The sequence below is a fragment of the Cyphomyrmex costatus genome, unplaced genomic scaffold, assembly GCF_001594065.2.
Source record: "Cyphomyrmex costatus isolate MS0001 unplaced genomic scaffold, Ccosl1.0 scaffold196, whole genome shotgun sequence".
Taxonomy (NCBI): domain Eukaryota; kingdom Metazoa; phylum Arthropoda; class Insecta; order Hymenoptera; family Formicidae; genus Cyphomyrmex; species Cyphomyrmex costatus.
Genome location: NW_017275998.1, coordinates 7,538 through 23,273, shown reverse-complemented (window position 1 = coordinate 23,273; position 15,736 = coordinate 7,538). Strand labels below are relative to the sequence as shown.

General features: G+C 30.8%; 1 protein-coding gene across 1 annotated transcript; it reads right to left on the bottom strand.

The window, feature by feature from the left end:
- Positions 1-722: 722 nt before the first annotated feature.
- Positions 723-6,130, bottom strand: LOC108772985 (nardilysin). Its single transcript, XM_018538671.1, has 14 exons — positions 5,808-6,130; positions 5,526-5,620; positions 5,247-5,389; positions 4,823-4,936; positions 4,550-4,745; positions 4,276-4,481; positions 4,023-4,193; positions 3,598-3,941; positions 2,983-3,483; positions 2,681-2,831; positions 2,470-2,603; positions 1,956-2,334; positions 1,306-1,792; positions 723-1,056 (listed from the first exon to the last, which is right to left on the bottom strand). The coding sequence occupies exons 1-14, from the start codon at positions 6,113-6,115 to the stop codon at positions 887-889; spliced, it is 3,399 nt and encodes a 1,132-aa protein (XP_018394173.1). The 5' UTR covers positions 6,116-6,130; the 3' UTR covers positions 723-886.
- Positions 6,131-15,736: the final 9,606 nt, after the last annotated feature.

Sequence of the window (15,736 nt, the reverse complement as noted above, 5' to 3'; positions counted from 1 at the left end):
TTTTTTCAAGAGCATAATATTTAACCCTTTATTTATCTTTTATAAACGCAACCTCTCACAACACACATACACACGCAAAATTAGAGTATTTAAGATTTGTAGGATCCTCCGTTCAGTTTATAAAGAAGCCATGCGCGACATGTGTGGCTTTTGTAAACGATAATGAACTTTAAATCGAGTCCTGTAAGAAAGCTCTTAGCATGAGTAGAGAGATTGAGAGAAGGAGAGAAAGAGAGATAGAGAGAGAGAGAAGGGGAAGGAGTTTGAATATGGTTGGCTGATATTTTCGGAAGTTTAATGATTTATTGAAAACGTGTTGTCATGTCTTGAATACAATTAAAAGAAGATGAAAAATTACCCGACTAAATACTTTACTTCCTGATCCACTTATATTATTACAGCTACATTTATGTTCATTCACTTATTATACTTACTTATAATTCCATTTATGTTTATAATGCTCCATACAAAAGAGCAACATGCAAAAAATCGTTAATGTGTAAAAGCATAAGTCTTATTTTAATGTAAGACAATTTTATTTTATTAATTTCGAATATTCTATGTTGCAACGTGCAAAATGTTTCTCTAACAATATTAGCTATTATAATGCATTAGATCAGTGCAAAAGTTTGTGCCCGATTTATTTGAATTTTAAATAATAAATCGGGCACTAACTTTTGCACTAATCTAATAGCTTATCGAAAAAGAATATAGAGGCAAGAAATGTGAAGAGTTAGGTGAAAACTTGTAACTTCATTATACTGTTGTTGTTTATACGAGGATTAGTATTAAATTTATAAGTATTTAATAAATAAAAAAGAACCTTATTACCATAAGGCAGTACGATTTATCATTTTATTTTCATTGTACTATTATTATTGAAGTATCACTTATTCCATATTCCGAGAGGACTAATTCCCTCACTTACTGGATAGACGTATAGATTTTTCTTGTACTTTCCTACATTAGTAATATGATCTTCAATTTCCTTATTCTGTTGATTGGTTATATATTCCACAGTAAAGTACTGCGCTTTCTTACGATCTTCTGCAGTATCTACAATTTTTTATAATTTTAATTCTTTTATAACTTAAGCATGATTTTATAACTTAAGCAAGAAAAAAATAAAAGATAAATGTTACAAAATCAGAAAACAGACATTGACCAAAATTCGACTAAAAAAACAATTACAAATGTAAATTGGACCGATATGAATCTAAATAAATAAGAGAAATCCTATTGTCGGTTAAAGCGGATTTTAGTGCTTAAATATTTTGGTATTCGACAAAAAAGTTATTTACTTACTATTTGCTTCCTTGATTGCATTTTCTTTTGGATCAGTTCCTACCACATGCACGCTCAATTTTCTGAAATTACTTCCGTTTAGTGTGTGCTTCGTAAACCATTCTCTCAGTTCGTTGATCTTTATGTCTTTTATTGCAAGCACTTCTCTCTCGAGTCTGTCAAACATATATTGCCACGTCGTGATCTCATTCCAGTTTCTGGTAACTTCTTCTTCGAGATCGATATCAGCACATTGCTTTAATTTTCTTAGTGCCTCCTTGACATCATCTAATTCTTCTTCAGAGAATTCTTCCAAAATCTCATTAAACAATTTCAAAAATTCTTCGATTCGCTGGTCCACATGCTCGGTTGTGTATTTATCTGCCTGAGTGTGAACAGTAATGATATATCCTAAAATTCCGTTGATATTTTTAAGGGCACAGGAAACGTCATAACCAAGCTGTTCTCGAGTTCGCAGTCGATGGAACAACGGTTCTTCCATTATCATCTGTATAAAAAGTATTAAAAAGTGCAGATAAGTGTGATATGTGGATAGAATTAATCGTAATAATAAAAAATGTTATTCATATTTATTTTCACAAATATATAAATTAATGTAAACTGAAGGTTCCATACATTAAAAATATGAAACTAAGTTATTTAATACTTACAATCATCAGATTGATTAACACCGATAATTCAATCGATATGACATCGGCTTGATAATAATTTGTTATTATGGAATTTGCATCAATTTTGTTGATATTTTTCAATTTGCAATAGCCCGTGCCCACAGGTATTTTAGTGACTCTCATTTCCGGTAGCATACTATAAAGCAAAGGACCGCAATTAATTATTTCAACGCATTTTAATACAGTCTTCATTGCAGCGTCCTGCGTCATGTTGCCTTGCACGAGGCACTGAATGTATAAATTATCGGTGAAGTCTTTCACAAAATTTTGGAATTCTTCAAAATTGATACCACGTAGAGCAGTGTGTGTATCAACGTGTGTATAATGGACAAGTTTCAATACCCATGATCTCACGTCCCTGTATGAATAGATTTATTTACATATAAATATAAAATTGATTAATCGATAGGAATGTAAATAATATATTATTTCTTTCAGTTAAATAAGAATTTTATAATTGTTGTAATTATACTTGATAACAAACAATCGATACCTGGCGAGTTTTCCAGGTTTTATAAATGAATTGTAATATGTTTTAAGTTGTTGTACTTTGACAATTTCAAACAAATCCTTTGTAACAAGGGTTGAATACTCAGTCATGTATTTTGCAATAGTCATCAACAAGAGCTGCAATATAAATAAAATATTGATATATCTCGAAATTATATTTATAATTCTAACGCATGCTTTGAACGAATACTTACGGGCAGTTTTTCGTTAAATCCGTTCATTTTTATTGTAATACCTTTCTCACTAACATTGATGTAATAATCAAATCCAGCAACTATAGCAGGATATAGTTCTTCAATCAATAGAAGTTTTAATACATTACAGTACATTTCCATGAGAGCTGCACTGAAATGTCATTAATGTGATTTTTTTAAATAAATGATCATAATAAAAAATTATAATATTAATAATTACAAGTTATTTGATAATTATATTATAACAGAGTGACAGTAACACCATTTCAATGTAATATTATATCTTACATGCTACTACTTACTTCTCTGGCGACTGAAGCCCGAGCGAAGAAATAAAATGAAAATTCATATAACATTCTGGCAAACGAAATTTGGGATCCGGCCGATACCAAATTTCTGATGTCCGATCAGAGTATAATTTTATAGGATATTTCGGAACTTCCGCTGGCAACGGTATTACAGCAAAATCGTTAGTAAGGAATGTATTTTCTAATGGTAAATGAAAATCTGGCAATGGCTCGATAGATTTCCAGCGTTCGATCCATTCCTTTGGTATCTCGATGTCCGTATACTTGGTTTTGAACCATGGTTCGACTTTATTTAATTCGAGACAGTCGAAATCTTCATTGAAAATCATGATATTTACAGTCTCTGGTGTCACATAATCTAAACATTTTTGTATAGCTTCTGGGTTATAATCGAAATAAAGCTCATTTCCAGTTATATAATCGCGCGGTGGATAGAAGTGCATGCTCTCACACAAATCTTCAACATAATCCGCTGGGTCCTCCTCATCGGCAAATCTAAAAAATATAGTATAAGTGGCGTCTCATATATATATATATATATATATTTAATATTTTTCTTTTTCAATCACATCTGTTTCACACATCTATTTATTTCTATAATTGATTTACCTAAAATTATTTTGTGCAATCTGATCAATTTCATCGTAAATTCTTTTTTGCGGACCTTCCCTCTTCACTAAATTAATATAAGAAAATATCGCATCTAAAACTTCCTCCAGATGTTGTTGTCCCTCATAGGAGAGTACGACAGTAAGCTTTAATAACGCATACATGGAGCTGTGCTCGAAATCGCTTTCACTGTTACCACTGAACATATCGAGACTCCACATTTTTTTACGTAGATAACTAATTAAGGAACCCTTTCCTTCATGTCCAATAATCCAGGAGATATATTGATGTGGTTTACTGTTGTACAAATGAAGTAGCGAAGGCATTGTCCATGTTACTTCTAGCTGTAAAAAAAAAAAAACAATTTTCACAATTTAATATATTTATTCATATAAAGAAAATTTCTTTTGAATCTATTCACATACTTGGCTAACATCTTTAAAAGGTTTAACTTTATACATTTTTCGGAAAGCGGGAGTATCAAAAGAAACACCGTCTTTAAATGCAGTAAAGTCATCAGGAGGCAATCCATTACTAGGTACATCAGCAAAGCACGTTGTGACATATTTTTCCAATGTATCTAGCGGTAATCTTGCCTGGAAAAAAACGTATTATATTATGAATTAACTATATTTGGTAAGTAATATCAATAATTCTCGTTAGTTTTAACGATGTTACCTGTATTGCTAGTTTCATTCTATGAGCGCTGTAATGGCGCTCTCTGAATTTGTGTAATTCTTCATACAATTTGTCGTCATGTATATTATCGCGCAATGTTATTAAATTACCCCAAATAAACTTGCTGGCTGGATGATCAGCTCGCGCGAAGGAAGAAAACAGTTGTTCCTTTCTGTTCTCATCACAAGGTAAGGCCAACTGAAACTCTATATGAACATGGCATATCAAGACTGCAAAGACTGCAGCAACAGTATTACGATCATGATTTATATACCGCTTTCTACAGCCTCTCGCTCCCGCGTGATGGCATCTTTCTTCATCAAAGGTTTAATAAAAAATTGAGCAAAACGATCAAGAGCTGACAATAGATGTTTCTCTTGGATATCGAAGTAAAATGTTGTATGCTCGCACTCGGTTGAGGCATTAGTAAAGCCACCACGCTTACTGATAAATGCATCAAAATCATTTTCCTGCAAGATGATACTTACACATTTAGATATAATAACAAATGAATTTTATAATAAATTCACGCATCATGTTTTAATACTTGAGGGTATTTTTCAGATCCCATGAAAACCATATGCTCAAGAAAATGTGCCATGCCTGGAACTTCTGATGGATCGCTGAAACTGCCTACTCCCACACATAGACCACATGCTGCCTTTAAAAAATATATATACACATCAGATATTATATACAGAATGTCACAAATAGAAAATTAAACAATTTTAAATGAAGTTACATTTCTAAATAAATCTGTATATAGACACTCTGCAGATAGTAGATAAACTTTTTCAAACAAAAATTCACGATAAAACTGATAATCATGATAATATTGAGCTTTGAGAAGATAGATATCATTCACAATTTCATAAATTTTTTGATGTTACAACAAACTTTTAATGATTATTTAATAAATTGGTATAAAGTAAATCCTAAAATGCTACAATTCTAAATTGTCATATTCATACCTTTTTTTCATCTCTCTTAACTCGTTTAACTGAAGAACCATCTTCATTATCAGATTCATTACTTGTGTCACCTTCATCTTCATCATAATGTTCTCCATCCTCTTCGCTACTTTCTTCATCTTCAGTTTCATCTTCAGTCGATTCTATATACAGATTCAAAATAACACAAACATCTTTATAAATACAAATAATTATTTACATACATAAATATATCTTTCTTTCTTTATTATCATTACATAATATCTTACTTTTAAAATAATATTATTAGACATGTCTTACCTTTATCCTGATTGTCTTCATTCTGAGAAGCACATGTTTTTGAATATATATCGGATATTAACAAAGCTGTTAAACCATTTGGTAATTTGATGACTCTGAATCGAGAAGACAAAACATACAGTAATAAAATGAAAAATCAATAAGAAAGTTTACAACATGAAAAATCTAACCCTTACTTATAAAAAATGCATTGTAACGTTACTCTTAAAAAATTACTATTCGATAATATTCCTTGTCTCTATTTCGAACGAAAAGAATGTGGAGTACTTGAGTTTACCTTACCTGTATTCTTTTTTATCATTCTTGGATTTGACGGGCGTCTCTAGATATTCAACCTGACAACGTTCATCGTCCTCGGTCGGATGCTCCACCTCTGGCATTATATTGACGCAGGGGGAATCAGAATGGAAATTAAGTCGGTCGGTAGAATACAATCCAATCGGAAAACTCACAATAGGATTTTGAATAGTTTCTAATTTCCTTTTCTGTAGACTTTGCACAATTCTCTTTAGTAAACTATCGGATACATGGCTAGGTACGCGTCTGACAATGGTCAGTCGTTGTTGAAAAAAATAGAGAGCACGTGTCATACGTGCTTTCTGTACGGTCTGTGATCAGTCTGAACACTCTGAACATCATCGATATTCAGGTTTTCCATCTTTTTCTAGGGAATTTCGACACACTATCATTTAAGTTGCCTGCTCATTTAAAATTGTATCGGAGTAAATTCAGATATTTATATATGTTAGATTTCTTTTGACGTTCTATCGATAAAACGAATTGCTCGCATACTATTCTGTAATATTTAACTTGCTGAATTAATAATGAAAAATAATATTGTAAAATTATTGTTTATCCAATAGTTACAGAGATACATTAGTAAATAAAAATTATATGTTGAAAAAATAATAACACTACCTTTAAATATAATATTTGCTTATAATAAGCATGAGTGGAAAAGGAAACAATAATGTGTAAGTGATAAATTAGAAAGGCCTGTATTCATAGTCATAGGCTTTATATTTAAGGATTCCTTAAATTTATCTTCAGGTACTCTACGATCAATTATTTCATTAGTTACTGAGCATCTAAAGATAAATTTAAGGAACCTTTAAGTGCAAGTTCTGACCTATGGATATTTTCCATTTGAAGGTACAAGTCGACATAATTTTAAGTGTCGTTCTATCTTTGTCACTCTCTAAATATCAAGAAAGATAGAATGACATTTATGTCGATTTGTATCATGAATACAGGCATAAAAGTTCCTGTCGTCAGGCTATGTGTGGCTCCGCAGCGAGGCGGTTAATTGCTTGCTAATATAAATGACTCAAGGTCTCGATTCAAGTCCCGGTGGAGCGTCCACACTCGCGATCGTAAGTATTGCTAACAATATAAATAATTACATAAAAAAATATAAAACAGTTAGTGTTGCGTATAAGGGTATTAACAAACGATAGTATCATAAAAGTACAAGAGGATAAATTGCAGAACATATGATGCATAATACTAATGTCATGTATAAAATATCTTTTGCAAAAATTGTGATGCAACATATGTAGGACAAATAAATAGGATATATTGAAAACGAGAATATCTGCAGAACACAAGAACCATATTAATAGGAATACCTAACAAAGATCATTATAACCAGGGAACATCGGTTATAATATTCACATGATTTTGATTGGAATATATCAAAATAATCGAAGAATTAATTTTTAATAAAAGACTTATCTCTGATAGGATATTATTTTTATTCATAAACAAAATAACAGACTGATACTGCAATGATTGATAATTAAATTTTTCAGATTGATTTAAACAAAGCATATGAATATTTATTTTCAAACAGCTGAGTCTCTTTCTTTCCAATAACTCTTTACTTTGTTTTGTAGATACATAAAACAGTGACAGACGAAAGATTTTTATAATTAGATTTATTTATTCCAGTATCTGAGAATGGATTAAAATGTATTCAGATTTTCAGAAATACGGATTCATGAATGTTAAAATGAATCTATTTCAATCTGAATACATTTTTATTCATTTATAGGAATTGCATGGAGCATATCTGTATACCTTTCAATCGAAAAATAATATCAGCTTTTTCAGTGCGTTTGTGACCATAGTGAATACTGTACAATTCAAAATTTTGAATAGGAAACGTAGTTTTTCAATCCAGTTGCATCCAATTGAATTTAATTGAATCCAAAAAAAAGTTTACGCTGTTTAAAATACGAATTCGAATAGACAAAATAGTCCAATCCATTTTAATCCATTTTCGGATGCTGGGATAAAAAGCTCTTTGATTTGTTAATATGTATTCTATTATCACTAATTTATCATGTAAGTTAATATAATTATTATACAAATTAACTAACGCAGCAAACATTATTAATATAAAGTTGAAAATCATATTTTATAATATGCGGTGTACCAGAAAGTATTATGATAACAGTGTCATTTTCATAACGAAACATTGATAAGGATCCGAATTGTGGATCGAAACGTATGTGTGTATTTATCAAAATTTAATAAAACTTTACATTTTCTACACAATAATCAGTGTTCGACTCGGATAAAGCATTACTCATATATACACAAAGATTTATTTAAACGGGTCTTATTATAATAATTAATTATATTTTTAATTTTTTTATTAGTATAAAATATAATATCGTAATATATTGTAAAAATCACAATATACATAAAAATATTAAAAGTATTAATAATCCTAAATTATTATAATTCTAAGACATTCCAGTAAAAAATGACGATGGAATCAGTGTCGAATTTTGATGGCGATTTAATGATTTCAATGTCAAATCAATTCTATTATCATTTCTCACTGGGATGTTAGTATACTATAACTTACATTGCTATTTATATTATTAAAGGAAAAAAGAGAAATCCGATAATTTATATAAAAATAGTTTACATATATTAGGTGTGTGCATTAATTTTAAGGGATTTTTTGGTAAAAGTAGTTCGGTAAAAGTCTTCATAAGAATGAAAGCGCTGTTCAGACAGGCCATCGATCGAGATACGTGATAAAGGAGCAATATCTAGAGAATACGGCGGGTGTGGTAGAACATCCCAGTTAAGCGCTTCTAACGTTTCCTTGACCGGTTTCGCAACATGTAACCGAGCGTTGTCGTGCTGGAAAATCACTTTGTAGTGTCTTTTCGCGTAATTTGGTCGTTTTTAGTTCAATATGCTCAATTGCATCAATTGTTGGCACCAATGATGGTTTCGTTGGGTTGGAGCAGCTCATAATACTCCACATCGAGCTGACCCCACCAAATACGGAGCATATAGCTCGGCACCATTCGGTTTTATCGTCGAGAATTTTTTGCGCTTTGGATTATCGTAGCGTATCCATTTTTCATCACCCGTCACGATACGATGCAAAAAACTTTTCCTTTTGTGTCTTTGAAGCAACAATTCACATTTATTTTACGCCTTTCGACGTCCCTCGGCTTCAACTCGTACGGCACCCAATTTCCTTGCTTTCGAATCATTCTAATGACCTTCAAACGTCTAAAAATCGGTTGATCAATCAATATTTAATGATTCTGCAAGTTCTTCTTGCGTTTAACTCGGATCTTCATTGAGTAAAAGCTTCCACTTCATCATCTTCAAACTTTTTCAGTTGGCCTGGACGTTCCCGTCAAAATCATTTTTTATAGCGTCGAAACCACAGTACTCACATGTTGAAATCAACGGAGTATAATCACCATGAGCCTTCGACAGCATTCGTTGACTTTCAGCAGCACCTTTCTTCAAATGGAAATAAAAGAGCAAAGCTTCCCACAAATTGCGTTTTGTTGGAAAATAATTCGACATATTTAATGCTTAAAAAAACAATGTAGTTTACACTTCGGTAAAATGACACATACGGAAACTAAAGCTACATGATGATGCTTTGATATGAAGGTAACAACAATATGGCCCGATGCGATATAGTACTACACATCTCTTGAAAATCCTTTAAAATTAATGCACATTCCTAATATAAAGCTATTCTGATTTTCTGTTATGCTAAAACAATTACTAAAATAATTCTAATTTCTATATTTACAGAAATATTATCTATGTTTCAGTATGAAACAGTCTTAGTTCTGTTGGTCTGTTCAAATTTATAATACACGATCATATGATAATCTAAACGATGACTAAAACTACAAAATAAAAAATTTAAAAAATTTCACGAAAAGGATCCGACATTAACAGATGAAGTTAACGAATACCAGAAAAAGTATTAAACAAATTATTAGTAAAAATAGTATTATGTACACATTTTCAGTCAAATAAACCTGACCAAATCAACAGAAGCAAACAATATAAATAATGACAAAAATTACAATATGCACTATTTTAGAATATTTTCAAAAATTCATACAATCTATTCTTTACATTATATATCTATTATATAAAATAATTTGTCGAAAAAGAGGGACCAGAATTGACACCAAAAATCACAAAAACATATCATAATAAATATTAATGCAAAAATAATTAACGGAAGTATGAAACGATGAAACGAAAGAATGGAATGACGAAACATTACAGATTTTATAAAATTTATAGATCTAAATATAAATGCCAACTTTTCTTTATATTTAAACATATCACTGAAATTCGTCGTATTTATATAAAAAAGTATATATAAATGTGTATATAAACCTACAACGATGATCGAAAGAATTAGTATTTTAATATTTATATTTTCCAATGCTTTAGACATCGCTTTTAACTGATTAACTTTCGCATACTTCAAGTTACACTCTTCTTGTATTTGGGCGATAAAATCGATAAGATCCTTATGATTGTATTCCATCTTTTTTGAAATATTATATGTCTGAAAACGATTATTTTTCTATTAGATATGAGTATTTTTCGTGTGTGCGTGCGTGCGTGCGTGTGTACGCGGTGTGTAAAAGCCCGCCTACATAATGCCTAGTTCACACTAGGCGCGATGAGCGATGCGCGACGAGCGATAACCAATAAGAACTCTGCTTTACATCGTCGTGTGAGCTAAAGCAAAGCTTTTATTGGATATCGCTCATCGTTCATCGCCCATCGCATCCAGTGTGAATTAGGCATAAGTCGCAACACGTAGAACGCAGTTCGCAAGACTAGAAACTAACCTAACATATTTTAGTTATAATAGGTTGTAGGACGCAGGACGCAGGAAGTTGGGTGAATTTCAACTTCCTGCGTCCTGCGTTCTGCGTCCTACAACCTATTATAACTAAAATATGTTAGGTTAGTTTCTAGTCTTGCGAACTGCGTTCTGCGTGTTGCGACTTATGTAGACGGGTCTTATGGGCCTTCTACAATAAGCCGTAAGTCACAAATCATAAGTCATAAGCTAGAAATAGACCAATCACAGTCGTCAATTTTTAGTTTCTTACTTCCGATTTATGACTTATGGCTTATTGTAGAAGGCCCATTAAACACGCGTTAAGCCTATGGCATATATAGAAATAAAACATAAGGCCGTAAACGTAATCAGTAAGCGAATTGACCAATCACAGTTGAAAACGTAAGCGGCGGCTGCTTGCGTTCTCAACTGTGATTGATCAATTCGCTTCCTGATTACGTTTACGGCCTTACGTTTTTCTATGTGCCATGGGCTTTATGCAATACATTTATTTCGACACTTCGACGATTTCGGACAATTAACTAGTACTATTATCGCATGATATTTTTCGACGTACTAATAGCGCCATTGTGCGATCGGTTTTTGCATGAAATCGCGGTGCAATCGTAGCACGAGTAGAAGACTCCATGAAAAAAGAATAAGATGCGCGCACTGGTCGTACCTGGTCACACTATACGTATTGGAGACTGAGAATTGCAAATTGAAGATTAGAATTCATTAATTCAGCCAATTAGAACAAAACAGATTAAAATTAAAATATATTTGATTGGTCCATTTGTAATCTTTAATTCGCAAAGCGAATGGCGACGACTAAAACTTGTTGGAGGTCACTCAGGATCATGATCTTAACAGCATATGTCAAGATCATTGGGGAGGAGGTCCCCTGACCTGAACATTTACTATTTCAACTTATTTAACATTATGACATTAGGTTTAATTATAGATTTGGAAGTTTTATTGGAAGTACAAATTAGTTCGGTCCGTTTTCCAAATAAAGATGATCGCCTCCAAAGACGAGTCATTTTTTCGAGATGGAATTCGAAAATTGCCTGAGAGATGGGAAAAAGTAGTAGCCAGCGATCGACAATACTTTAATTAATCTGTTCATTCATTTTGTTTTGAAATAAATGCATTTTTGAACACAAAAAGCGGACCGAACTAATTTGTATACCTAATAGATGTAGCATAACGCTATACATATCTGACGCTGAGCAACAAGTAACCGTTAAACTACCTGATCACGTGTGTACTATACGCAAGAAAGCTCGCAACCCTCGCGTTCGCGAATAATCGACTGAAGAATTTGGATAAAACGAAGTACCTATAATTTTGCCCCGTCCCATTTTACCTTAATTGTAAATAAACACGGTTATATTGAATATTTTATTGAATATATATTCAGTTGCTATATAACAACAATCTAATTAAATTAAAATGAAGCTTAGACTATAAAATTTAATTGATTATGGAAGTTTAGAATAAAATAAGGTACTGCGCGAATTAAATATAAATAATTTATTTTTACGAAAATATATACGAAGCAAATAATTATATAAATCGGATACTATACGCACTATACTGTTGTATGAAAATCTATCACGTGTTCTTCGAGACACACAGAACATATAATTCAACTTATTACAATATTAAGATATCGTATATAAGTAGGTTCAACAATGACAGTATTTCTCTATAATTACTCCGTTATTCTACTTTGCTCCAGTTTATCTTGTAGTGTATACATTCTATGTACATATATTTTATTATCAATTTCGTGATTTTTCTAATATAACCTCAAATTTTGAAAAACGTTAGTTTCCAAAAAATAAGCTTTTAATTTACTATAATAAATATAATAATAAATATGTACAAAATTATTTTTGCTTTCTCTCTCCCTCTCATCTACTGTATATTTAATATTTTCTATAAATATATATATGAGAATTATAAATAGAATTACCTGAGATGTTATAGTTAACTCTAAATTCATAAGCAAGCAGCCAGCATCTACGATGGCCCGGACGAAAACATCGAGGATAATGAGGAAAACTTTTAGTTTCCAATGAACCTGGAATCTACTACCCCCACACTACCCGTCAATGATTCGCAGGATAGTGCAGTACCTCTGACTTATCGGCTTGGTTTTACTTGCAGGATACCGATTTAATCGTTACTCTTATCATTACTTTAATTTCAAAGAAATAGACTCAGAGCCGATTGTTCCATCTTTCGATAAAGTTTACCTATTAGGTAAATCTGGCAATCCGCGCACATGATTGAATAATCTTACTATACTTACCTAACAGGTAAACTTTACCAAAAAATGGAACAATCGGCCCTCAATACATTAAATATTCTTAAAAAACATTTTGTATTTTATATCTTAGGCTGCATTTCGATAATCTCTGTCATATCGAAAATTTTAATTTTTAACCAACAATTATATAAAGGACTAATAAGAATCGAATAACTAAATTTTTTTAATTCTGTAAATAATTAGATCTTTTAATTATTCCTTTATATATTGCGAAGAATATCATATAATATTTGGCGTTTCGTCCCGGCTTAATCCATTACTAGACTCATCAGTAAGGCATTGTAGAAGCCTACCTTAGACGCCTGGGTGAGTTATTAAAATCGAGATTCTATATATATGATTAGATATACGCGTGTCTCAGCACTTGCGAGAATTTGCGAATATTCTTCGCAATATTTATCTAAAATAAGAATAACGTCTTTTTTTTCGGCTTGACGCGTATTTAACAAATATTATTATGTGTGATATATAACTACCACAATAATATTACGAATTTAATGTCTCCATTTTTTATGTTATTAAGTTAAATTATTATCGAGTTAAACAGTATTATACGCCGTATATTTCATAAAAATTTAATCTTCTCTTAAAAACAAATTGCAGCATGCCAATTATTTCTGTTTACATTTTATTGCTATATGTATACGTATGTATGCAAAAGACATATTATGTTTCGCGTCATATTGAACTATTTTTCTTGTGGCAATATATGTGATAAAATAACACAAATAAGAGAATAGAAAGTTAACAAATTTATCAGATGTTCTCTTACTTTATTGGATTGCTTTAATCAATATTTTATTATTATTATTATTAATATATTATATTCAATCCGTTATAGTTTTGTATATTTTATCTGTAGTGTGTAATTTTTTATCTATGATTTTTTTATCAATTTTGAATTACAATTTCTTTATCTACAATTCATAAATATACATATACATATGCGAACATAAAATTATCACAAAAATGCGAATAAAAAAGAAGAAGGCGCGACTGTTATGTTTGTCTTGTTTTGTTTCCTCTTCATTATTAGCTTAGAAATTACTGATTGTATTTATATATAAGGAACATTATTACCGACACATTTATACATTCAATACATGTATATGAAAATGTACATGCTCACAATTAAACAAATTTATTATGTTCTTTCTTTTCAAACATTGAGTTGTCTTACACATGAAAACCTAACATCATAACATAATAATCTTTCAATTAATTTATTATTAATATATTTAAACTTTGTACATAATATAATGCAGCAATAATATTCTAAAGATTGTGCAAAAGAAAAACAAGTTAATCACGCCCGCTTTCTCAACTTGCGAAATGTAATAGACGTGGAGATTTTTCTTTCATTAGTCTTTTACGTTTGATATGAACATTTCGTAATGCTCGACTCTGAAATACTGAGCACTCAGCTCTGAAGATTTCCTCTTTTAATTGTGAAGTGCCGAGGTTAAAGACCATGATATAATGTTTCGCAAACAATTGCTCAATTCGTCGCAGGGGGTTCTTTCATCGCAAATACATTAAGCAATGTTATACTAATAAACGCTACAGTTAATGTGTTTATATTACATATTTCGAACATTTTTCGATCAAATATTATAAATTGCATTATAAATACATTATGAATGTGAATAAATTGTAATTCTAATACCAGAGGAAAAGAAAGATATAGGAAATAACAATCGAACGAAGAAGAGATTAAAAAGATTTTGTATCAACGCAACCGAAAACAAAAACAAGAAAAACCAAAACAAAGATAGGAAAATAGAAAATAAAAGTCCTTGTAAAGAATTGGCGGAAAAATATATAAAAAAAATTAAGAAAGAAGATATATAAATATAAAATTACAATAAAAGAATGCTATCATTAGAATTTGGACTCTCTTTTCTTATGAAATTGATATCAATGCATACATCATGCCAACGATACAGCTCTTATGCAATCTTGTCGCGATAAGTATATCGTAGGCCACACGGGCGAGCCTCCAGACACGTCAAGAAACGTAAATGCGTGTTTATGTCTTTATGCGTGATTTCGTCATTTCCAAGTTTATTAATTTGACGCAAGACTGTGTGAAATATTATAATATATTTACACATATGTATATTCTCAAGGAAATCTAAAACTTTCAGTAATATTGTGATATTGCTAAAAGTTTTAAATACCGTAACAGCACATTTAAAATAAGACATTTAAGTACACAAATAAATAAAGGTGCGTATATAATTTCATAACATATATCATACAATTGGTTTAATGTAAGTTAAATAAAAATTTTATAATAATTTAATAATATACAATACTATATGTTTGACACATTATATTTTAACTAAAGAATGCATTTTTATAAAATATTGTAAGAATATAATTTATTGTTATTATTATTATTATTATTAGATATATATTATTGTATATGATATTAAAATTGCAATTTCAAAACAATTATTTAAAAGCATAATTTATTGTCTTATATATTGGCGTTGATTTATTACAACGTACCTCGATAGAATCCGCTCCAGACTTTGATCCATAGTTCATTTACTGTCTAGCAGAGATAATTTATAAATCCGATATTTCTCGCGATAATATGGTAAAAGAGGGACAGAGAAATAACAAAGTTGTTTCCTATTTTCTTATAATAATAAAAAATAACAAAGCATTTCTTCAGTTTTCGTTCATTTGGAAATACGTGTATATATATATATATATATA

What these genes read in the sequence shown, in the direction of transcription:
- LOC108772985 (XM_018538671.1), bottom strand. Translation starts at nt 6,115, where the DNA reads ATGACACGTGCTCTCTATTTTTTTCAACAACGACTGACCATTGTCAGA. An exon ending in AATGATAAAAAAGAATACAG is followed by an intron (nt 5,621 to 5,807) that starts GTAAGGTAAACT and finishes TTCTCGATTCAG; the next exon opens with AGTCATCAAATTACCAAATG. An exon ending in GAATGAAACTAGCAATACAG is followed by an intron (nt 4,194 to 4,275) that starts GTAACATCGTTA and finishes GTTTTTTTCCAG; the next exon opens with GCAAGATTACCGCTAGATAC.